This window comes from Lutjanus erythropterus, chromosome 9, assembly GCF_056507025.1.
Source record: "Lutjanus erythropterus isolate fLutEry1 chromosome 9, fLutEry1.hap2, whole genome shotgun sequence".
Lineage (NCBI taxonomy): Eukaryota > Metazoa > Chordata > Actinopteri > Lutjaniformes > Lutjanidae > Lutjanus > Lutjanus erythropterus.
In genome coordinates, this window is record NC_139325.1 from 10227933 (window position 1) to 10252220 (window position 24288).

Genomic DNA, 24288 nt, shown 5'->3' on the forward strand with positions numbered 1-24288 from the left:
AAGTGTCTGAGGCAGTCGTATGGTTGATAATTCAGAGAAAGATGAGTATTTGTGTGTGTGTGAGGCTAGCTTGTGACAGCTGGCAGTTTTGCTCTCAGCTAAACAAACTTTAGTCAGACTGCTAGTGTCAACAACATAGTAACGGCAGAGCAAGGTACGTATACCTGTCCAATAAAAACAGCAGCCATTTACTTTGTGTGGTAATATACATACGTGTTAGTAAATGAAAATTACTACAAACACACCATTAGCAATATAACAAACATTCGCAAAATGATGTAGCATAGGTACTAAGCGCGTTACTACCGTTATAGTGTTTACGTGAGTGAGGAACTGTTAGAGTAACGGTGTAGCTAGCAGCTACCTTGTTACTAGCTAGGTAAGGTGATTTCCGCTAATGTACACGGCCCTTAATAACGTTAAAATGTAAGCGGATACAAAAGCTTACCGTTATAGGATACAGGTCAGCAACTGTCATTCAATCATGTGGCCGGTTCGCCGAGTAAAAACGGCTGACAGCGTCAATAATATGACTAGCAGGCTAGCTAACGTTGGTAGCAGGTTGTTTAAATGATGGAGATGCAGCAGGGCCCGGCTCCGATGTCACCCGTTCGTGTAAGCCCGGTCCCTTGACAAGGAGGCTGAGGAGGCAGACAATAGGTAATTATATTCTACATATTCATATTTCTCTTAGTAGGGTCTCGCAGTGTGTAAATAAACAGTGATGAGCGCATCGGTTGCTTCCACTGGCAGATTCAAAGCGAGGCAATTGACAGCTCCCACACTGCACTGCAGATTAGCTCTACGTCCAACCATAGCGTCCAACTGCCCCGGTCTTCCGCATGGACGTCTTCCGCCTCGCAGCTGTGTTAAGTCACCTATGGTTACACCAAAGAATCCCGGTGCACAATCTTCAAAATAAAAGTTGAATATTTTTCAAATTTGAAAATATATGTAATTGTTCTGTATAATTTTATTAAATTTCCCAGTTGTCCAGCTTTTAACTGTAACAAAAATATTCCTTGTTTTTTTAGAATGTGTATTTTCAGGCATATTTTAAATTTTGGGATTTTTTTTTTTAATCAAACAACAATTTTGGGGACCCCCTGCATTAACTCTTAGGACCCTCTAGGGATACCAGTACCCCTGTTGAAGATCCGTGGTTCAGGTTTATACATTAATGTACTATTTAAACTTAAGTGGCCAAACTTCATCATTGATATGGCCTCCTAGTTTCTACTTTGACTTTTTTCTTTCATTTATCTTACTTTCCTTTGAATGCTGTGCTTTTTTTTTAAGACATAAATTTTCTTTGTTTTTTAATATTGCATTTAATATCATTTTGTGGACTTTTTTGTGGTATTATCGTACCATGAGTTTTTGATATTGTTCTATCCCTGTTGGCTAATCTCTTGGTTGTGCCTGGAAGAAGGGCCCTGAGTCAAATATCTATGAATAAGACACTTTTAATTTACAGTAGTTGTGCTCACATGGTGCATTTTCCCAAAAAACAGGGGTCCTAAAGCAAATGTGTTTACGCGGATTCAAACACAAAACATTTAAGTGACCATTTCAGCCCATGACACTGTGCAATGTCTAATAGGGATTGTTGAACACTTTTAATTTGAAATCTCTGAGCGGATGTTCTTCTTTTACTGTGGTGTGCTTGACACCGGCGGCATCGTCACGCTGCAGGCAAGCACCAACCTCTGGATTGTACTACTGTAAATCACATAGACTTACGTTTACGTTTGTTTTGATCTGGATGCTATGTTGCTCTGCAGACTTGCCCAGCAACATTGAGTATTGATAAGTGTACCATTTCATATTTATTTATTTTTAATCCAGTGTAAATATCGCGCTGCGTGAATGTCAGACTTGGAGATGCCAGCCAAAACACACGCAGTTGGAGTCTTCGTAGAGCTGAGAAAAAGGCTTCAGAGTGGACTACTCATTGTTGGGTAATTATTTTCATGGATATCTAGCCAAACCGTGAAAGAGTTAAGAAGAGTTAGGTAACACAATGTTTACAAACTAGGCTAGCTACGAGCTAACTTAGCCGAGAACAGTAGCTAGGTTAGCTTTGAACGTGTGGTTTCATATGGTGACATATTCAAAACTCCAACGTTACCTAACTATTATTTGAATTTCGCCACATTGTTTCATGACACTATTGTTGGACACTAACAACAATGTGTTACAAAACGTGTTACTTAAAGGCCTGCTGCAGCAATTCAATCCAAACTATCTGCTTCTCTGGTCTGAATGGAAGTTAACCTACAGCATCATTAGGTTGTAGGTCATGGAAAAACTCATGTAAGACTCATATCTTTACTGACACAATAAAGTTATTCCCTCAGTGCAGTAACGTTTTTAACCTTTTCTAAAGGTCTCCCTTGACCTAAATAAAGTGACAGATTATTTTTATGTGTATAAAAGAAGTAACATACAAATACAAATTGGATTTGGTTGTAATCTACTTAGACTACTAAGACTTTATATCATGAAAACTTTGGTACAATTTTGAGGTACTTTATTTGAGTATTTCCATTAAATGTTACTCTGTACTTATCCACTTTATAAACTTTTCAGACTTAGGTTGTACATGCAAAATACCAGCTAATTTTATAAAATATAATGCATTATTAAAGATTATACCACCCAAGTTTTTCACTTTCTTCCAACTTGGCCAAACATAATAATGATCCTATATATAATGGTTTAACACAGACAATGCTGCATAACCAGTGCTTTTATTTTTGACATATTAGGTAAATTTTATTGCTGATACTTTTAATTAAAGGTATAATCTGCAACATTTTCTTAAAAAGACAGTGTATAGACTGGTATTACATAATGCCTTTCAATGATGACTTATGACCCATGTCAGTATGTGGTGCTGGCTGTATCTGCAGAGACCCTGTCCTCTGCCTGAATTTCCCTTTTTCATCTCTTGGCTGTGCTTGGGATGTTTTACCAAGCCGAACATTGGTATTTGACATCCTGATGCATTTACAAACAATGCAGATAAATCCTACTGACTTGACCTGTAAGGTTTTGAATATAGTAGTTCTTCTACTGTTGTTTAGGCATAATGTCTGTCTGGAATGTTGCTGTTTCTTGGTTTTGGTAGGTAGGGAGTCCTGTTGGGTGGGCCTGATATACAATAGATCCAGCAAAAAAAAAAAAAAAAAAAAAGAAACCCTCAACTAAGGTCACATAATTACCAGAAGCCATGAGATGTACCTAGTTTCTCCTGGTGTAAGTATAGCTTGATTATCAAATTGTAAAGTCATGGAAATTGAATTTAACAGGATAGAATTATGTAAAAAAGAAGATTTGTTATTATTATTATTATTATTATTATTATTATCATCATCATCATCATCATCATCATCATCATCATCATCATTATTATTATTATTATTAGTTAATTAACTGTATAGTATAGAAGCAAGCCAGACTGATTTGTCTTCTTCAACAATCTTTAATAACAGGCGGCTGTTTGCTGAAAGTGGATGTAGTTCAAGTAGACCATCACTAGATGGGGTTAATGAGATTTGACAGGTAGAAAACTGAGATCCCTCCTCTCCTCTCCCTGGACTGATGACTCTGTAAACAGCTGCAGGAAAAATATTTTTTTTACTACTTAGAATTTCATTCTGTTAAACCAACACAGGACTGAAAGTCATGGGAAGACTAGTAGAAGAGTTTTGCAGAGGTTTGGAGATATCAGCCTTAGAGATGTCTACTCTCTCTCCAATATAATGGGACTAAATGGCACTCGGCTTGTGGTGTTCAAAGTACCCCCCAAAAAAATACATTTTAAAAATTCCAACAAGTGTCATGACCCAATTACTCAACATAATCCACAGACCTTGTTGTGAGCAATTCCATGTAGGAACTACTGTTTTTCTGCAGTAGAATCTGTTGGAACTACTTTTGTTATATTAGAAAATTGCACACAACAAGGTCTGTGGATTATTTTGTGAAATCAGGTCATGGTTTCTGGAAAGAGACATTGCTGTTAAGTTTTCAAATGTGTTTTTTCATTGCTTTGCACACCACAGGACTAGTGCCATCTAGTTCCATTTTGTTGGAGAGAAGGCAGAAATTTCTATAGCCGAAATCTCCAAAACTTAGAAAAATCTGTATTTTTGATTTATGGGGTGAACTGGCCCTTTTAAACATTTCTCACAAAACAAGAGGAGATAAAAGCCACTCAGAGTATGACGCTGTCAGCGTTTCCAATGCTGTAAGAGAAGAAGTAGAAAAATGTAATAAAAATCCCTTTAAGTACATCCCAGAGGAACTGCTCAGCCAGCATCCAGTTTGTTTTCAGTTAAAACAGCACTTCTCTCAGCTAGTGGTCCACATGAACTCAGTCATTATTCAGTACTTCCTTTAGCTGAGACAGCAGCACCCAGTGGGAGGTAGAGGTGGTATTGATGTAGTATTATTTTGAATAGTTCTTAACTTTGGTAGGTCCAGCTCTGCAGAGAATGCTTTTTTCACCCTGTATACTTGACAGAGAAAACAGCAGATTTTTTCCTGCATCATAAACTATATATAAATATATTTTTTTCAATTCTGTTCTACTCAGTTCTGTTCTGCATTTCATTTTTATATATAGTCTATATTCTGCACTAAAGACTGACTCATTAATCACCATATTGAGACCTTGATTAATTATAGATCCTTCTGAATCCATATTTGTATGATTTGATGTTGCCAAGTCACAACAAGCCAATGTCAGATGCCAGATATTGGCTTAATGTCCACTGCTCATGCATAGGTTTATCAAAAACAGATTACAAAATGATCCAGCCTCCCCAGTTGAGAGGAGTGTCCAAGCTTTGATGTCTGGGTGTGGTATTCAGTTTATGCTGCAAAATGGCGATGCCAAAAAGCTTCCTTTGGTTTGTGTTCATTTGTCTGTTATAAAAGAAGAAACTTGTGATAAATAATGGAAAAATAGAGTGACTTGGAAAGACACATGTCAGTTCTGTCAAAATGAAAGATAAGATTAAATCATTCTTCATTATATTCCTTATACATCTATGTTGTTTCATACTGCCATACATAGCCTTCTGTGTGGAATGGTGGAGAAATACTAAAAAAGAAACAAACACTAATCCAACATTCAACCTTCAAAAAAGAGCCATATGAATTGTAAATAAAACCACCTACAAAGCACCAACCAACCCACACCTTATCAAATTAAAACCAAAATTATAAGGCCTGGTCAACTTCAAAATAATTCAAATCAGGCTTTTAAGCATAAAAAAATAGTTATCACCCAGCAGTATGCAGAAGGTGTTGTGAAACTCAACACAATTTGAGAGGAATTTTTTGAATAAAATTAAATGAATGTTAAAAAATAACTGAATGCATATGGGATGAATGATTCGAGAGAGGACCTAGCACAGTAAGGAGGACAACATGTATATTCGATTTCTGCTGTTTCATTCATTTTAATCCACTTATTTACTCTTGCTGTGTTATATGTTTACATAATGCAGCATAACATACATACCACAGACGCATAACACACATAACAGGCATATGGCTACATCTCATTGAGTTGTGTTTGGTGAACACTGGGCCAAAATCAGGAATACTTGAGCTTTTCAGATAGTTTATTAATAAAATATAAAAGGGTATAGGACTTTAAGTATCCAACTATTCCTACTTTCCTACTGTGTCCTGTATGTAGAAGTCCTTGTATGTTTTATTTTGGCTTCCATTAACATGTTCAAAATAAAAGGTAAAATCTAGAGAGCGAGCACACAGCTGTGGTCATGCAAAGTTCATACTGAATAAGGTGAAGGAGAGCTGGTAGCTGGTGAATCAAAGAAATAAAACATTCATTCACAGTGGTTATGTTCTAAGCACAAATAAATATAGCCAGACAATCCTGCAGCTAATTGCTGCATAACCTGATTCTGTCTGAACATGGCCTAACTCTCTGCAAGGAAACAAATAAGTGGATTTCTTTCATTTTTGTATCTTGTGTGTATTCCCTTAAATCTGTGTGTAAAGCATTTGCCTGTATCTGCTCTCCAGGAGAGATGTGGCCACAAGTCCTGCAGATGTGGTTGTGACAGGTGGAGACTCTTCTCTCCACATCCAGACTCCCAGAGGTGAGCTGAGTGTCACTTTGCCATCAGGAATCAACTTCGAGCAAGGATCCTGCATTCCGACTCCTGCAGGAGAATCCTGTGGAGAGGAGCTGCATTTCAGACTGCGTATTAGTGTCTCAAGAAGCACAGATGAAGGTAAATGTTCAGGACAACTATGGAATCGCACCCAGACACGTGTAAACCTCCCTCTGATTTGCTAGACTTCTCTGTGCCAAGGCTGGAACAAAGAATTCTGGTAGCTATTTAGAGCTTGCTGTCTATTCTGAATTAACTGGATTGAGTCACTTGGTCATCTGAGACAGTGAAGGTGTAAATTTTGCTCTTGGGATCCCACAGCCCACAAGCAACTGATCATCCGAGTCATGAGAATACTCCCTTTTGATTTTATCTCACATCATCAAAAATTGTCCCCCAGAGTCATTGCATATCCACAAACCTCATCTTTTGGCATCTTTGTGAGATTTTTCATGTCACTCCTGGCGCAAGAGTAAGTTACAGTAAAGGACAGTCATTGACAAATCCAATCAGAATCAGATTGATCGCCTGCTCCCTAGCCAAGCCACCTTAACCACCCAGTATTTTATCGATTTTCTGCTCGGCAGGACAAGGTTACCACCCTTTCACCAAATTTGACTCATTTATTTGTTTGCCTTTGGCCCTCCACAGAGGCTTCTGACAGCGTGATGGAGACACTCCGGGCAAAAGAGAGTTATTGCTTCCACTGCCAGCACTGCATGACCAGGCTGCTCGAGGACAGGTGAGGAGCAGACGGACGAGGGCGAGCATCAGTGGAAATGGGTTTTTATTTACACCCTCCTCCGCAGGAAGACGAGCGGGTGTTTATTGATGGTGTGACCCAGCGGTAGAAGTGTTAGTCTGGGAAAGAAGAATTGATGGATGGAGCTGGAGTCCACTGGTGTCAACCTGACTGGGTTAGAGTTATAGAGTCGCTGTGACGTAAAGGTCTGTGCTACCTATTAAAGAACAATTGCGTTTCTTACCTTGAGGTGGTTCAGCTGGACAGTTGTATTGTTCTTGTTGCCATAAGCTTGTAGCTTTCTCTGGTCAGCAGTGTGACATGCTGAAAATTGCAATAGCTGCATTACCCAGACCCCTGGCCTCTGGCTATGTTTCTCAGCAATAACCCACTAAAAGTTGCCAAAAACTTATCTTTTCTATCTTTTTTTTTTTTTTTTTTTTTTTTTTCTTTCAATGAGGGCTGGGGAAAGTAGAAATGTCAGGAGAAATGCTTGGAGCAAGGTAAACGTTATAATTTCAACAACATTATGGGTCATTATGCTTTGAAGCAATATGTTCTGTTTTATGGCTGCTTAGAGGTATTAATGCTGCCATTGACTGCAAAGATCACAAAGAACTCCCTGAAAGTTCTCTTTGTGAAGCTTGAAATAGTTCATACAAACTAGAATGATTAAAACAAATGGTTACACTTTTTTAGGTGTATGATTATCATTACACTGTCATAACCATTCTGTGGCACCTGTCATGAACAGTCTGTCATTATTTAAAGTGTCATTTGGTCAGTTATGACAACTTGATATTAATTAATACAATAATGTATTTGTTATGACAACCTGACATTATCACACTTGAAGAAATTTTAAAATTGTATTATACTGTCACTATATGTGTTGGTTTTGACTCTGGAAAGTTTGAGACCATTTTCCTTCACTTCAAGTAAAGTGGTACATTTTGCAATTGACATAAAGATGTCATTAGTGTTATTACACTGTCATATAGGGCTGCAACTGACAATTATCTTCATTGTTGGTTAATTTGTCAATTATTCTAGAAATTAATTGATGAGTTGTTTGGTACAGAAAATGTCAGAAAATGGTGAAAAATGTCAGTGTTGACATCATCAAACATCTTGTTTTGCCCACAGCTCAAAAATTTTCAGTTAACTGTCAAGCTAGAATCAGAGAATTCTGACTTTTTTCTAAAAAAGAAAAAGTTAGATTATTTAATAATCAAATCATAGTTTAAGATGAATTTAATAATTGATTCATAAAATATGAATCGACTTATCACTGCATCTCTACTGTCACATGCTTTTGTGATGGTGTCATGAACAATTTCCTGGACTAAAGTGCCATTTGGACTTGTCATCTCACTCAAAGACAGGTGCTGCTCATTTTTCTTCCGGGCAACAAGCAGCTTTTAGAGCTGCTCTCCCACCTACGCTCAATCCCCACATTTAGAGCAGACTAATTGTAACAAAGGTATAAATGGCAAATGTAACACCATAAAAAGTAGAGTATTGGCTTCATAATATACTTCACTAAGTAAATGTACAATTTTAAAAAAGGAACATGAGAAGTACTTGTTCCGTTAAAAAAAACTTTTCTTTTAATAATGCGCATTATTTATAACTAATTACAATGAGTTACCCACCCCTGTTCTGCTGGTCTTTTTAGTGTTCTTCTTCATTCATTTTGGTGTTATGAGCCAAAATGTCACTGTTTTTTTTTTTTTGTTTTGTTTTGTCCCGTCGTTCTCACCAACTTCATTTCAACAGCAGGGAGCTGTTTTCAGTTAAACAACTCTAATAAACCCACTGAACACTGCCTGCTCAGCACCAAACAGCAGAGACACCGTTAACTGAATATGGTACTGCTGAAGAGCCACATATTTCCCTCAGGAATTAGTGGAAACCAAAACAGAATGATTTGGAGAGTAAATATTAGACTGGGAGAAATATGACAAAATAAAATGATTGCTAATATTGCTTCATAATTTCTGGGTGTATGAAAATGAACTGTTTGCTTACAAGTCAGCCATAGCAACTTTATAAGGTGGCTATGTGCTAATATTGTGTCTACAGTTTCTACTGCCGAGTGGACAAAAACATAAATGATTGTTGCTTTGAATATATGTAAATATATTATTAGGGGATTAAAACACCCAATGTGAACATATTAAGTGCTTTCCTGAGGGTTGTACTACAGAAGAAGCTCAACACAGTCAGGCTTTCTTTGCATGAGCTGGCTTGACATAATCTAAAACCCCAGTCAGAGAAAACGGGTATCTCGATGGTGGTTATCAACTTGCTTTGTTAACTCAGAGTTTTTTCTCCAGAATCTGTGCACACTCATATAAAAAGGGGCGTTTGTGCAGAAGAAGAGTCAAATGATGAATCAAAGTGAAGCGATTGCGAGACACCCTCTTCAGTCAAAATGATCGAGTTGTTATAATTAAGGGCTATGGAAAATATACAAAGTATATTATAGCAAACAGCAACACTGTTGCTGCAAATAAGACAGGAGAAGAAGAATGCTGTCGAGATGACTCATCAACTGAATGTGATCTCAATGCTGTCGTTTATTTCTAACATGACAGCTGCACATTAAACAGTTAAACTCATAAAGCCGATTTGAACATGATGCTTTCGGTCTGTCACTGACCCATGATGACAGAGGTATGGAGATCACTTAAGTTTTTGGCCAGATCAACGTAAAATGAATGTAAGTGATTGAAGCTTTTCGGTGATCAATAAGATAGATTGATGAACTTTCTAATCGGTGGTCTGACCTGCAATATCAGCAAAACAGACTTTAAATAGTAGTAGTAATCATATGGTCTGTGGTTGTTTCATTGTTATTTTAGTGTGTGGATTATATACTGTGTAAATTTAAAGTGTTAATATGATCTGAAGCAAACAGGAAAAAAAAAAAATACTTTGCATCACAGAACGGAGGTTCCTGTGACAGCGTGATGCAGACAGTTTATGCTGCTGTTATATTACATTGTGTTACAATTCTACATTATGCGGCTTTGTTCGGTGATATTACGAACGTACAGCTCAGCAGCTTTTCATTTTTATCATCTTCCCTCAGTTTAAAATCTATTTCACTCATAAACAACTTCGTCAGAAGAATAATTAGTTAGAGTGTAGCTTTTTACGGACGATTTAGTCTGTAACTCAGAGCATAACCTACTGCCAACCTGCTGCCAACCATGGTGATGTAGCCAGGATAAAAGAGAGCCACACTTAAAATCCTTTTTAACTCATTAATCTTGGTAGTACACACCTCTGTTTTTCGCAATGTGAAAAAACAGTCCATTGAAGATTTTTATCCTTGTTTTTTTTTTTCCAATAAAAATGCATTTGAAGGAACAACTGAAAAAATTTAAATCTCCCCAAGTCTCTGATGTCATCAGGGTCTATTTTTTCTCCTTTGTATTCTGATCCTCTCTGGCCCTCAGGGTCCTCTGAGCTTATTGAGAGATAACAGCTGATACTGTCTCCGGCAATAGAAAGAAAACCTGTAATTGCTTTTTCTCCTCTTCAGAGTGTTTAAGCGAGTTCTCCCTCTCCCTAATGGCAACTGGAATGCCATCGTGGATGACTGGTGTTGCCACCCAGATCCTTTCGCTAACAAGAAGCTGCTACCCCGAGCTGAGGATTGTTTAATGGGCGACACCTTCCTCCTTCTGGCCAGAGACGGTAGCTGTGAACAGACTCTCACAGAGGATGTGAGCCCTGTTGGCTCAGAGGACAGTCAAGATCCAAAGGTGAGGAAAACAACTAGTCTGCTCCTTTATTCTTAGAGGGAAGTAAAAGCCTCTATATCAGTACTTCAAGGTTTTAGAATTCCTAGAAAACCAAGGGTTGTTGAGAAGCATTTCATTGTGTCTGGATAAAAGAATAATTAAAGTAGTGATGTAAGCACTTGATGGTAAATACCTATTTTTTTATAAAAAGCAAAGATTGGATTCATAGTTGTATCATAAAGTATACTCACCCACACAGACACGAGCTCCTCAGACAGCTGCATCAGTGAAGTCAAACTCTAGCACTCTAGACGAGGATTGATCTCCCTCCTCTTCTATTAGTCATTCTCTGCACGAGTGGCGCTCTTTGCATGACTGAAACTGAGAGAAATAGAAAGAGAGGCAGATAGAAAGAGCAGGAGAACAAATGACGATCTGCCCTGCCATATATCTCTCACTGTCTCTCCTCCTCGTCTGTCTTCCATCTTGGTTATAGCAGCCATCGATTGTGGTTTTAAAACAGCCAAGTTAAAGATGGGTGTGTACTGTGGTGAATAATTTTCTGTTTTTAATGTTCTGCACAGAAACCCTGCCGCCGACTGGCACTCGTCTCCTGCAAGAGCTGTTCATCAGTGCTGGGAGAAGCTGTTGCACCAGGTATACATAACTCTTAATAGACTTTGATAAATCAGAATTTTTAACTGTGTATATGAGCCTTTCTCTGCTGTATCTTACAGAGACCCTGAAACTGTACATCACACAGGTGGTGGTGGAGCTCACTGTGGGAGACAGAAAACCAGAAGCTTCACTTAACAGGCAAGTTTTTGTCAAAGCCAGGTAGTGACAGTTAGGAAACTGTTGAATTCTTTCATAGGGAAATAAATAAAAAGTAGTTGTTATATACAAGGATGTGACGCTGTATACAGGGATGAAGGCCTTATGGCTGTTGTTATGTTGTTATCCTCAAAAATCTACAGAAGCAGAAAAAAAAAATTCTGCCAAGATTAGTGGAAGTTTGCATTCTATCTAATGGCCAGTAGGGGGTGACTCCACTGGTTTCAAAATGAAGTCCGATTGTATGTACTCTTATGGCAAAAGGACCCTAATTCTCACTTGATTTATGACTTCAGTAAACAGTTTCCGATGAGTTTATTCTCAATTCTCAAAAAGTTTCAAGTCTTCTTCAATACAGATGTTCATTCTGTAAATTATGGTCTGATTTAGAGTAAATTAAATGAGCAGGGTATGCTTTAAGCCATGATCTACAAGTCATTCTCATTGAGTCTGACCAGTATCAAGACACATGGGTCACAAAACATGGATTGAACTGTCAACAGTATTGATTGTACTGAACACATAAGAGTGAAGATTCTGTTTCTGAATGGCCTATTCCTTGCTTAAAATGTTTTCACTAACATATTTTGGTTAACTCTTTAGCTGTAATACAAGAAAGATTGTGACCAGGTGGCCACCATTTTGTGTCGGGTTTCCAAATGAGCCTCTCAAAACTAAGTTTAAACTGTCAAACTGGGCAATGTTGATCAAACATGGATCGAGATTCTGTGTTGCCTACTTCTTGCCTCAAATTTCAGAAACATATTTTATTGTTTAACCATAGTACAAGACACTTTGTGGGCAAAGAGGCTGCCATTTTTCCTACTGGGCAGACCAGCCAAAAATAAGCACCAACCAAATCGCAGTGCATCACCCACTAGCTTCATGTTCTTGTCAGTACTTCACATGCTGTGCTTGCAGAAAAACAAGATGGCAACCCCCGTAATGTCTGTCTGCAGGATTACCACTGTGCTCTGCCCCCCCCCCCCCGGGGGTTAACCTAGTTGAATATAATGTGATGTCACAGTGTGTTAACATTAGTGGGGGAAACAAAGTCTTAACAGATGATGTCTGTTTTTTGTCAGGAACATTTTAAAGTTTATGAGTTGCAATATGACCACAGGGGGTTAAACCCCATGTTCTAAATAAAGCTACAAGCATTTAGGATGCCTTTCAGGTGAGTTTTAACTTTTCTATTCACTCTAAATACAGCATACATATATTGTGTTAGAAAGTTATGCAACACCACTGTTATGTCTTTGTTATGGCAGCCAATTTTTGCTGCTGATTAAAATACATTTCCAGCCAAAAGAAAGCCCAAATGACAACATTACAACAACAAATACTTTGGAAAATGTTCCTGCCAAAACTTTTTGTTTCACCTGCATCGCAAGTGGGGGAAAAAGTAACTTTGAGAAGTTATCTTGGCAAAACCCTTTTTACCACCTGTTCTTAAGTCATAAACACAGGGGAGAAAACAGTTTAGATCAGACTTTGAAAATGGATCATCAGAATGTTTTCTGACTTGCCTCTCGGGACATAAAAATCAGTACAGAGACAAAATCTGTTCATTTGTCAGTCTGGCCCAATATCTGTCACACCCCTGACTGGATTTTGCTAAAACTCAGGGGAATTAAACATATCAGCACTGTGATCTGACCTTTTCAAAAATAATTACAATGTTACAGTTGTTGTACATTTTGATAACCATGTCTCCCACAGTGGATGTTTTAATAATTTCAAGATTACGTGAAATTGTCAGTCTCACTTTGTTTGGTTACTTTATTTTCCACCACCTTTTGAAAACTTTTTAAAGTTACTTTATAGGAGTGTAATAATTGGCTACGTGCTTTGACTTAGTACCAAAGTTAGTCAAAATTAGTATTGGGCATACACATGGCCACAAAAAGTAACATATTTTTCAATTAATCTGAGAGGCATTTGGTGATTAAGAAAAACATGAACGCCATGTCAGTTGCCATTCCATTCTGCTATAGTGTGAGTGCAGGAGGTTAAATGACATGTTGAAAGTTAATATACTCTATAAAGATTAAATGTGTAAATTAATGAACATCATTCCTCTTTGACAGATCTCTGTTCCTGGAGAGGACGATAGCAGCCAGGCTGCTGGGGCTGTCCAATTCGCTGAGCACCTTCCACTTCTCTGTCCAGACTCCTGATGGAAAAGCCTTCTTATTAGTAAGAACAAGCTAACACAATCAGAGAAATCCAGGACATTTTAGTAAAAATAGACTCCTCAATTATTTGTTAAATGGGTAAAAGTCATGTGGCAGGTTCTTCAAGTGATGTGAAGAGCTAATTGACTGTAATTTAAGAGTTGTTGAGGCTGTTAGCTTCTTTAAAATCAGCTAGAAGTGGATTGTTTTAAGTGGCTTTTGGTATAACAACAGTAACACATTGCTGCAATAAAAAGAGATTACAGGGGCACCCCTGTAGCTCAGTTGGTAGAGTATGCACCACATGTACTGAGGCTCTTGAGCCTCTGCAGTGGCTACCGGTTCAACTCCCACCTGCGGCCCATTTGCTGCGTGTCATCCCCTCTCTCTATCCACTTTCCCATCATATCTTCAACTGTACCTATCAAATAAAGGCAAATTGCTCCAAAAAATCATCTTTTAAAAAAAGAGGTTGCAATTATCCAATAAATCTGTTAATTGGGGCATCATTTCTATTCCACAATGCAGTTTTATGTAGTAGTAGTATTTTTGCACATCATTTACATTAAGAGTGTTTTAGTGTTGCTGATATGTGTTTATAGTCAAATATTAATGTTATTTTAACTGCAGCTTTCAGGTTAGGCCTATTTTTTTTGGTGATATCATGTCTCACCATGTGCATACCATAAAATGTAAAGGTATTCCAGTTTTCCATGAATTGTGTTCTTGACAGACATTTAATCATGGGACATAAACTGTTCTCACAGAAGAGAACTGATGATTATAAAATTAATCCTTCGTCATGTCAGAGGTGGAATTTATGCTGTCTAACCCTTGTCTTTTCCTGACAGCCTTCCTTCCTTTCTGTGGTATGACAAAAAATATAATACTTAATCATTGTAAAATACACTCCCTCATCAACCTCTTCTGAATAAATTGCCATAAAACTATGTACAGTCAAAACCAGGGATACATGATAATATCAGCATGTCATCACTTTCAGCTGATGAAAAACATAAACTGTACAGCTTTAGAATCCAAGTTTCTTTCCTTTACTGAACGAAGACTGACTTAATTGCCTCGTTAAGTTATCGTAAATCATACTGCATTCAAACACATCTGAATAAGAAAACTCACCAAACCATCTTGGTTAGTCTCTCCACTGTTCCAACTCTGATTGGTTGAAACAAGTCCTTTTTTGAAAATATTCTTGTCCTACTTGCCATTTTCCTTCAGCACGTTTTCAGCTCAGTTCACTATTTCTGCAGTGACAAAAATAGTGAACAACCTGGACACAGAACCATCTGTGAAGTCGCCCTTACAGACTGTTTGAAGTCAAGTTGGTTCATCCGGTTACCTGCCAAATGCCTGCCCTTTTCCAGTCAGATCAAACTCTTGGTGAAATTGAACAGGAGAAGAGCAAAAACATCTTTTCCATAGAGAAAAGCCTTCAGTGTCCTTCTTTGTTCTTTCAATGAAAAAATTCTCTCCAGTTCTGATATAACTGATGCTATCACAGTATCTACACTAACCATTTCAGGCCACCATTGTTTGTTCGAAATGGATGCTTCTTGCTGTTGTCACACCTAAAACCACGCCCACAGCTGCCAGCAGTCGCTCCTAAGACTGCCACCACTTTTGGTGTGGACACAAATGGATAACGTGAAGCCTGGCAAGATGGAATCTCACGTTATCTCGTGATTTTGTGAATCCAGCTGCCTGAGACAGACCATTGAATTGGCAAAATAAAATGCCAGACCCCCCCCCCCCCCCCCCCCCACACACACACACAAAAAACAACATTGCTGATATATTCGTCCAATCACCAAATACTAATCTGCTCTGTGGAGATTTTTTCTGTATCCGAAATGGATAGCAGCCAAATCATATACCCTCAGCATTGCAATTTTTTTTTTTTTTTTTAATGCCTTTAATGACAGGACAGCTGAAGATGTGATAGGAAATGGGGAGAGAGAGTGGAGTAATGACACGCAGCAAACATAACAATAAGAATGCACATAATAATATGTTAATTCTACTATAGGAGAGACTTGATGTTCTCTGCAATTAGGTGGAAAAAATATGTACATCCATCAGTACTGACTTTAGCCAAAATGATGATATTGGCAAAAATCAAACATCCTGCATCCCTGCTCAAAACCATTCACAAATACAGAGCATATGAAAAAATGTTTTACATCTGAAAAGCAATGCTTTAATTAAGTAATTCTCATGACATTAGGAAAAACATGAAGTATAAAAGTAATAAAACAATGATATGTATGTTTATTGAGCGACCCCAAGCTAAACACAAGTGTCATTAAAAGCACATTATCATCCCGTAGTATCACTCTAACCTCAGCCTGCATGAGTGGATGCAGGGAGTGCATGCGGTGGAGTGTAATTCATTTGCCTGTGTGTATCTCAAGTGTTAAGTGACCTGTCTGCTCCTCCTGCAGCTCTGGCTGCTGAACAGCGACTCCATCACAGCATCAGTCCCACAGACGTGTGTCGGGGGCGAGAGGTCTATCAGCTCCCCCACTCTTCACAGTCCATCACCCAGAGCTGCCAGAGCCCTGAAACTCCTCTACACTGCCTGCTCTCACACAGGAACCCAGCAGAGAGAGTAAGCAAGGACATTTACCTCCATCCTCTATCCCTCCAACTCTCCATACACCCCCCCCCCTTCAATCTTTGTTTTCCTCCGCTTAATCTTATCCTTTCATCTTTCCAATGCACCCTCTCAATCACCACCTGTCTCGGCTCACTGCGAGAGATGAAAGAATATTTGTGGGGGAACAGATTTTAGGTCTTAACAGAACACTTTGCACTAACAGTCCCGCTCAGGCGTAATTTCTTTTATTTTGAGGATAAGATTGTCATCAAAAGTGTTTATCTTCTCATTGTTGTCAGTTGTATAAGCCACACTCGTGTTTGTTGCACATACAGGCGATGTTTTGACTGGAGCGAGGCTCAGTGTACCTCGCTGTGATGCATTAGAGAGGTGTAGGTGGATGTGCTGCATGTGGTTCTCCATGTTCAGTACAGCAGCGCCCCGCTGGAAAAGCCTTCCACCCTCATTATTTTCAACTGAATCAGCACTCGCCGCTTTTTCCCTCCTCCTCTCCCCTGAAGCCGTGTGGAGTGAAGGCAGAACAGAGAAGTTTTGATGTTTCTACCATTTTGACAAGCCCCCACCGGCTGACTGACGGAGAAAGGGTAATTAGAGGAAAAACTCACATGAAAGGAGAAAGGCCTGTCTTCTCGGTCAAAGCAGCAAGAATGCATTTAAATGACACGATAAACTGTATGAGCTGAGTGATGCTCGAGAAACCGTTACAGCGTAGGTGCATGCTGGGTACCAAGAGAGACGTCATCCTGGTTAAAACGAGCCATGACAGCAACTTTTGACTGGAGCACTGCTGTTTTTGTCAAGCCTGAATAAGAATTAAGACATCTGAATTTCAGCTTTTCACTTACTGTATGAATTCTTTCTTACTGCAGAGGCAATTTTAAACCCTGCCAGAAATGTTCTTCCACAGTCTAAATTTTAGACTTAAGAGCTGTTTATTAGTGCAGGTCAACTTTTTTACACCCATACAAAAGTAATATTTCAGCATTACAAATATCCAACCAAGTATCAAACATTTTTCAGCAATATCCTTAAAATCTGTATTATTGAATCTTCTTTACTGAGAGCAGGACAGTTCACAGAGGTAAAATAAAGTTATCAGTGCTCTCTGGTGGATAAAGTATGTAGTGGTGATGCTGTTTCTAAACAGAGTGCTGCAAGCATGAGTTTGAAAACAGCACTTTTGTACGTTTGGCTCCCTCAGGTTGATGTCAGTGGGGTTTTTTTAATTGGTTTTTGGTTAGATGCCTGAAGTAGACTCTTAACACAAGCTTAAAAAATGTTTATGCTTTTTCCACAACATAAAATCGATAAATACTCCACTTGTGAGTTTTGACACTTTTTATTATCTTAAATAAGGCAGTTGCAAAATAGTGGCTAAATGAGACTTGCAGCAATACCCTGGTATGAATTGACGATTCTCATACCATGTACAGTTGCTTATCTAAGGCAGTGGATCCTACCCTTTTTTTTCTTGAAGCCCCCCTATTTGTATCTAACAAATGCTGAGCCCTCCCAGCCTGCGCACACATGTATATGTACACCAAAAGAATAAGCTATTCATTACGAAGCTTTACTGTCTTAAATAAACGTCAATTAAATTATTTCCATTCTGATAACCTTTACCTTTGGTAAATGTCTTTTTTTGCTTTTGTATTTTTTTATAGTTTCAACCTAATTACAGCTTATCACAGAGCTGCAGGGGGTCACAGGAGTGTGGCCTACTAAGTAGCCTACAATTTTTTAATTTAAGACAAAGAAATGTATCTTTTTCAATAGTTTTGTATACAGATTTGTTAAATTGTGACTTTAATTAACATGTTCAGATCTCGTTTTGAGGGCCTCAGAGTAGACAAAGTCTTGGGGACCCCCTGTGATTTCTGGTACCCCGCCTAAGGGGGGCCCAGTCTCCAGGTTGGAAACCAAAGATCTGGGGTAGAGAATTGTAGCATATTAGTGTAGAACATAATATTTTGTGACATTGGGCAAGAAAATTGTTGTTTAACCAAGAAAACCTTCCTGGTTTAATTCCTTAAAGGGTCATTGTAACTGCTAGTAATAATAATAATACCATGAACCATTTTCTAAGAAGTTATTTTACCATTGCAACCTCAACCACTGCGACCCTGGTGTGGTGTAGTTATAGTCTAACATTAACTTTCTTCTTCTGGCAATTGCATTTGTGCTTCAATTAGAGATCATCCTACAATGGCATCCCACCAGCCTGATGCCGATGATCATGTTGGCATTCTAACCCATGATACTCAGTAGTCATTACTACATTATTACTTTATTACATGAATACTCCTTGATGAGTCTTAAGGGAAAATTCACACCCAAAATCAAAATACATATTTATCCTCTACCTGTAGTGCTTTTCATCCATCTAGATTTTTTTGGTGTGAGTTGCAGAGTTTTGGAGATATTGACCATAAAGTTGTCTGCCTTCTCTCCAGCATAATAGGACTAAATGGAACACGGTCATGATTTTTGCAAAGAGACACTAGTTTTAAATTTTTCAAATGTATTTTCTTGGTGCTTTTAGCACCACAGGCCAAGTGCATTGTATTGGAGAGAAGGCAGACATCTCTATGGCTCACTCCTCCAAAACTGTGCAACTCACACCAAAACTATCTAGATAGATGAAAAACACTACAGGCCAGGGGAAAAATATGACTTGGACAAAATCTGTCCACAGACATATAAAAATCCCTAACCCTAGCAAAATACTCAATGCTATGTCTGTGGTTGTTCCTGCTACAGTAGGTGTCTCCTTGCCATGATGACACACAAAGTAAAAGCAATACCAGTTACAAGCTGTTGCGACCAGTAAAAAATTATAAACATCTTTTTTCATTTATGAAGATTATCTTGCTTAACGGTAAAGTGTAAATATCATAAATTTATGTTTGGCACAGAGCTTATTTTCAAACTTAAGTCCAGTAGAAATATTGCATTGTCTTTGTGAGGAGGGAACCAGGGCAGTGCTAACTTCTGCTTTGGCCTACAAAAATACATTATCCCTGCAGCACTCTGATCTCAAACACATTTTGACTTTTCTGTACCGCAATTTCTTGTCTCTTATAAGGTGACACAAATGCTGATAGCAATTTATCTGCAATAAGCTAACTGGGCAATGTATTTGCCTAACCAATTTGTTTGTCTGCCTCTGTTTATTAATTTCCATGTATTAACCTACATTGATGACCTGTTCTTTATCAGTTACAAAACAAATGTTAAGGCACTTTAATTTCCACCTATTTCTGGCATTTCTCTGAAGTCTTGCAAAACTAAATGCTGGTGTTACCCACACTTCTATTTCCCCCTACCTAATTTACCATTCATCCTTCATCACTCATCTCTGACATTTTTAAATTAAATGTTATGCCTGGGGAGCTGAACTCCCTGGATGATGGCCCTCTTATTCGGGATACAGTTGGTTACAGTCGACTGCAGCCAGAGGTTGCAGTATGTGTTGTTAAAACTGCCAATAATTGGCTGGAGAATCAGTGAGCCAATGCCTAAGTGGATTACGCTTGTCACTAATGGCAGTGACTTGATTATGAGTTGAAGGAAAGTCGCAGGCACCATCACAGTCCGCTACAATGGGATTGAGGTCTCATAGATATGGAAATTGAGTCTAATGGAAATTGTATGGGCCATAGAATTCATTCTGTATATGTGAGTGATCAAACATTACTGTAGATGACATTAACTATATTTCCATACATAAAGAATTATGATGTAGACAGGTTTGAGTCAACATGTATACAGAATAACTTGATTAGATTTGCTGTGTAAACATCTTAAAGGGACAGTGGATTTTTTGAAGTGGGGTTGTACTCAGAATAGATGGCAGTAGGCATGTCCTCAAATTTGAAGAGCTTAGCACCAGTGTTGGAAAAAAAGGCAATATACTGCTGTTGATGGGGTCAGCAGCAAAACATATTTTAGCCACTTAAAAACTTCAATATTAGTTTAAGTGTACACTATATTTAGAATATTTTCTACCTTGCCATCAAACAGCCTTTCCCTACAGGAAACCACTTTATTCCTGTATAAGCCAAATATGGTTCTCCCTTGGCAAAAAACAGTAATATTACCTTGATGAACATGTGTGTTGCAGGTCTACTGCTGCCTTAATCTACCACTGGATTCACTTAAGTTACACAATAACACAAACTAACTAACTGATGGAAGTAGCAATCGACCAGCAACTCCTGTGTTCTGAGAGTGTTCTGGCTGAGAGTGATATTTATCTCTGCTAGGCGTAATTCTGAAGGAAATAAGGCAATGTGTCTGTGTGTGTGTGTGTGTGTGTGTGTGTGTGTGTGTGTGTGTGAGTGAGTGACCAGTGGGGCTGGAGCTTGTCTGTAGCTAAGTCACATGCTACTAGACCAATCAGCCTAAAAATTTTTGTGCACACTGATGACTGAATGTTCAAGGACCTTGCGTGGTTGTGTCTATTCACAGTTTTTGAAAAATCTTGAAATACCTACTGAAAACCTAACCTATATCATCGTCTGACTTCTTGCTTCTCTTACATCTGGATATTCTTTTTAATTTGCCCGGTGGAGATCTGCACTCAGTGCACTCTTCTAGTTGGCTTATATAACGGTAGTCATTGGAAATGACTGTCTAACACCAAGGTAAAGTGGTGATGTATTCTAAATATTTTGTAAGCCAATGTTATTTTGTTAATTTTTTTAAGGTGGAGCTTTTTTTTAGGTGGCTAAAATACATTTTATTACTGACCCTGTCCACAGTAGTACATTGCTTAACTTCATACAGTATGGCCCCGTTCAGACCTGGTATTAACATGTACCCTTGGTGATCCAATAACGAGTGGACAGCTTCGAGTTCACACCTGACATTACAATTCAGCTCCAGATGCATCCTGAGTGACCACTTCTGATCAGATCACAAATACACACGAGGGCTGTTTTGTCAGTTCAATGTCCTTTACTGCTTATTTGGCCATTTATTCTTTGCTTTATTTTAGTTTTGTGTCACACTAACTACTTACTTGTGGGTTCACAAACATACACTGCAGGTACGAGAGCTCATAAGTAATTTGAGCTACAATGAAACAAATATTGGTTTGGATGTCAGTTGAGTTGTGGCCCAGGATGCGTTTGTTTTCACACTGCTGGAAGTATGTGGTCACATGCTGCCCAGACCAGCTCTGAAAGTGGTCTTAATGATCAGATCTTAAATGCACCCTCAGTGCGTTCCCACTTGTACTTGGAGTGTCCACTTGTGATAATATCACTCAAGAAGCATGTTAATACCAGGTCTGAACAGGACCTATGGATAAGTACCTCAAACTACTTCAAAAAATCTGAATTATCCCTTTAACCCCATTAGGACACTATTAGTTGAGTGGCTAATAGCATATTCCCTGTGCATGTAAATATTTAGCAGTAGTCCTTCTTCAGACCAGTGTCTTGATGTCTTAAGTAGAAGTGCCAAAACTTTGAGAGGACTTTTCCCTGTCAGGAGCTGCACAGATGGCTAAATGTCACCCAAACAAACTGGATCAGCACCACACACTGACAGAGCATCAGTCTCTTCTTCTCTCAATCACTCTTCCTCCTCTCTTCGTCTCACACACAGACACATATTGATGCCACACACACACACTCACCATCAATCCACTTTTATGTATCCCTAGTTATCCAGTTCAGTTTACAGTTTAGAACTACTTAATTAAAACGTCAGGACAAATGCTTCAATATGCGATTTACAGCAGCTATTCTGGGCATCATCCTGGTTGTATAATGCTGTGGCAGTCACTATAAATCACTCCCACTCTGCTCTGTGTGTGTTTCCAGCATTGTAACTAGTTGGGAGGTCAATGCCATAGGACATCCTGTGGTGCTGCCGCTGAAGGTGTGTGAGGAGCTGCTGCAAGTGATGGATGACAGCAACGCCACACTCCCTGCGTCTATGCGTTGCATGAGGTCCTATGAGGTGAGACATTTACAAGAGATGATGACAAAGGCATGTTGATCCTCAGCATAGCCTTTTTTAATATCTGTAAAATGCTTATGCTGATATGGTGCAGTTTAAGCAGAGAAATGTCTTGTACTTCATCTTTTGTAAAAAGCGGTACTAGCAGCACAGCAGGAGCTCTTTTAGCTGACAGCAATCACTTATTTCACTTACTTCTTACTTACAGCACCTTGTTTATCCATTATTCAGTAGTGCTTGACAGTGTTTTTATCCAGCCTTAATTAATTTCATGATTCAGAGCTTTCAGTTAACAGCTTTGCTTTAGGGATTACGTGGGTCAAATGTAAGGTTTTACTTTTGTCAGCCTCACTCCAGCTCTTATACACCTGTAATTGTGCAAGATGTGTATATTTAGTCTGAGTTGCTGAGGAAAATCCATTTGACTAGAAAATAGGCGGTGTTAACTTTGCTGACATCTCTATTCTCCGAGCCATTTTAAACATAGTTACAGGGGTAATTAGCACCATTGTGCTCCACTTCCTGCTCAGAAAGTTAAGGAAGTGACTCCTACCACTTACACAAGTTTTCTATCTGCTAAACAATACAAGAGATGGAATAATATACGATTAGCAAATCTTTGAGGAAGAAATCTGCTGTTGTACATCATGTGAAGCCTCTTTTATTGTAAGCCAAGGCAGGGGGCGTCTTGATTAATCTAAAGATAACGAGTAATGCATTGAAGATGGAATACTTCCATGCAATGAAAAAATATCCTATTCACAATATATTTTTTGTTTTTATGTTAAAGTTTGTGACAAGATTTCACACTAATCAATCATTCAATATTCAGTGTTGAAATGAACCAGACTTCCATGACCACAGCTTACAGTTAAAGATGCAATCATCTAGTTTGCAAGAAGAAGCATAAACACTCCTCTATGATATGCGAATTATCCTTCATAATAATATGATATGTGTGTATCCTTCATAAGTGGTTAACACAAAAGACAAAGACATGTAATGGCGGCAGAATATTTTACAGTTTAACAATAGTTCAGTGTTCAGTGTCCAAAATGACATCAGAGAACTGAAGCAATGAAGTTTTTGCCTTGTATTAAAAAAGGAGACTAAAAATGCACTGAATACTGCCTGTAATCCTAAGGGTTAAAACAAATCTGCATTATGTTCTGTTCAAAAAAGAGTTTTCATGTAGGTGTATATTGGACAACATACAGTACATATTCAACATATAGTAGTTGAGACTGGATAATATCAGTCGATCAATATATATTGGGTTGGGCTCTATTTAGCATGGTATTATGTATGCAGCCGTCAAGTACATACATAAGACCCCTTTTACAGGGTTCTCATTTTAATACAGGCTCCTGTCTTGCCAAACGGTGCCTCATACCTTAAAATGCTTCCTGTGGTTTCATTCGCACACCACGAGCCCTGAGGATGACAAACTAATGAAAATTCAGAGACATTTTTCCTCTTCCTCTTACACATTGTGCCACAATAATGAGCAGTATTGTTGTTTTCTGAGATAATAACACAACAGTGGGGGGTTGGGGGGGGGGGGGGGGGGTTGCTGAAATGGAGAAGGCCACAGATAGAGCGACCCAGACACGGGACACAGTATCTGTCTGGTGGTGGAAGTGGTTACAGCAATAAAGAGGGTGGGATAAATTGACACACTTGAACACTTCCTGATAGTAGAAGCTACTGCTATAGGCGACAGAGGACAGGAAGGTAATGTGATCATAGGGACATCTAGAGTTACCGGAGATGGTCTGAGAGCGTCTGAGAGTCCCGGTTTATAACACTGTTTGAAAAATACTCTGGTGCCGAGTGTTGGAAGAAGAGAACCAGCACGCAGTGGGATGGCAGTCTTGAAGCTTATAACAATCCAGAGAGTTACATCTGCTAGAGATGAAGAAGACATGAGAGGAAAAGAGGAACAGAGAGGGTGGGTGGTTTGAGCTATGGATTTCCTACTGTTGGCTTTTGAAGTGAGTAAAAGCCTCCCTGAGAA

The 24288-nt window shown here is 38.7% G+C and overlaps 2 protein-coding genes across 3 annotated transcripts in view; one reads left to right on the forward strand and one right to left on the reverse strand.

Moving 5' to 3' along the window:
* Positions 1-836, reverse strand: part of dop1a (DOP1 leucine zipper like protein A) — a 39914-nt gene extending 39078 nt beyond the window's left edge. The window contains exon 1 of the mRNA XM_084726121.1: positions 449-836. The gene's annotated coding sequence lies outside the window, so the exon portion shown is untranslated. The remainder of the gene's footprint in view (positions 1-448) is intronic.
* Positions 1-23298, forward strand: ube3d (ubiquitin protein ligase E3D). Of its 2 annotated transcripts, none has more exons than XM_084726120.1 (9): positions 1-154; positions 6067-6278; positions 6810-6900; positions 10454-10676; positions 11240-11312; positions 11393-11471; positions 13580-13688; positions 16126-16292; positions 22133-23298. In XM_084726120.1, the coding sequence occupies exons 3-9, from the start codon at positions 6827-6829 to the stop codon at positions 22308-22310; spliced, it is 903 nt and encodes a 300-aa protein (XP_084582246.1). In that variant the 5' UTR covers positions 1-154; positions 6067-6278; positions 6810-6826; the 3' UTR covers positions 22311-23298. The 2 variants fall into 2 exon arrangements, with proteins under 2 accessions (XP_084582246.1, XP_084582245.1); XM_084726119.1 differs by lacking the exon at positions 1-154 and adding an exon at positions 1669-1961.
* The last annotated feature ends 990 nt before the right edge of the window (positions 23299-24288 follow it).

Excerpts from the sequence above, each read along its gene's own strand:
- ube3d (XM_084726119.1), top strand. The coding sequence starts at position 1,870 with ATGTCAGACTTGGAGATGCCAGCCAAAACACACGCAGTTGGAGTCTTC. Across the intron at positions 1,962-6,066 it reads AGTGGACTACTCATTGTTGG|GAGAGATGTGGCCACAAGTC; the intron begins GTAATTATTTTC and ends TCTGCTCTCCAG. Across the intron at positions 11,313-11,392 it reads GGGAGAAGCTGTTGCACCAG|AGACCCTGAAACTGTACATC; the intron begins GTATACATAACT and ends TGTATCTTACAG.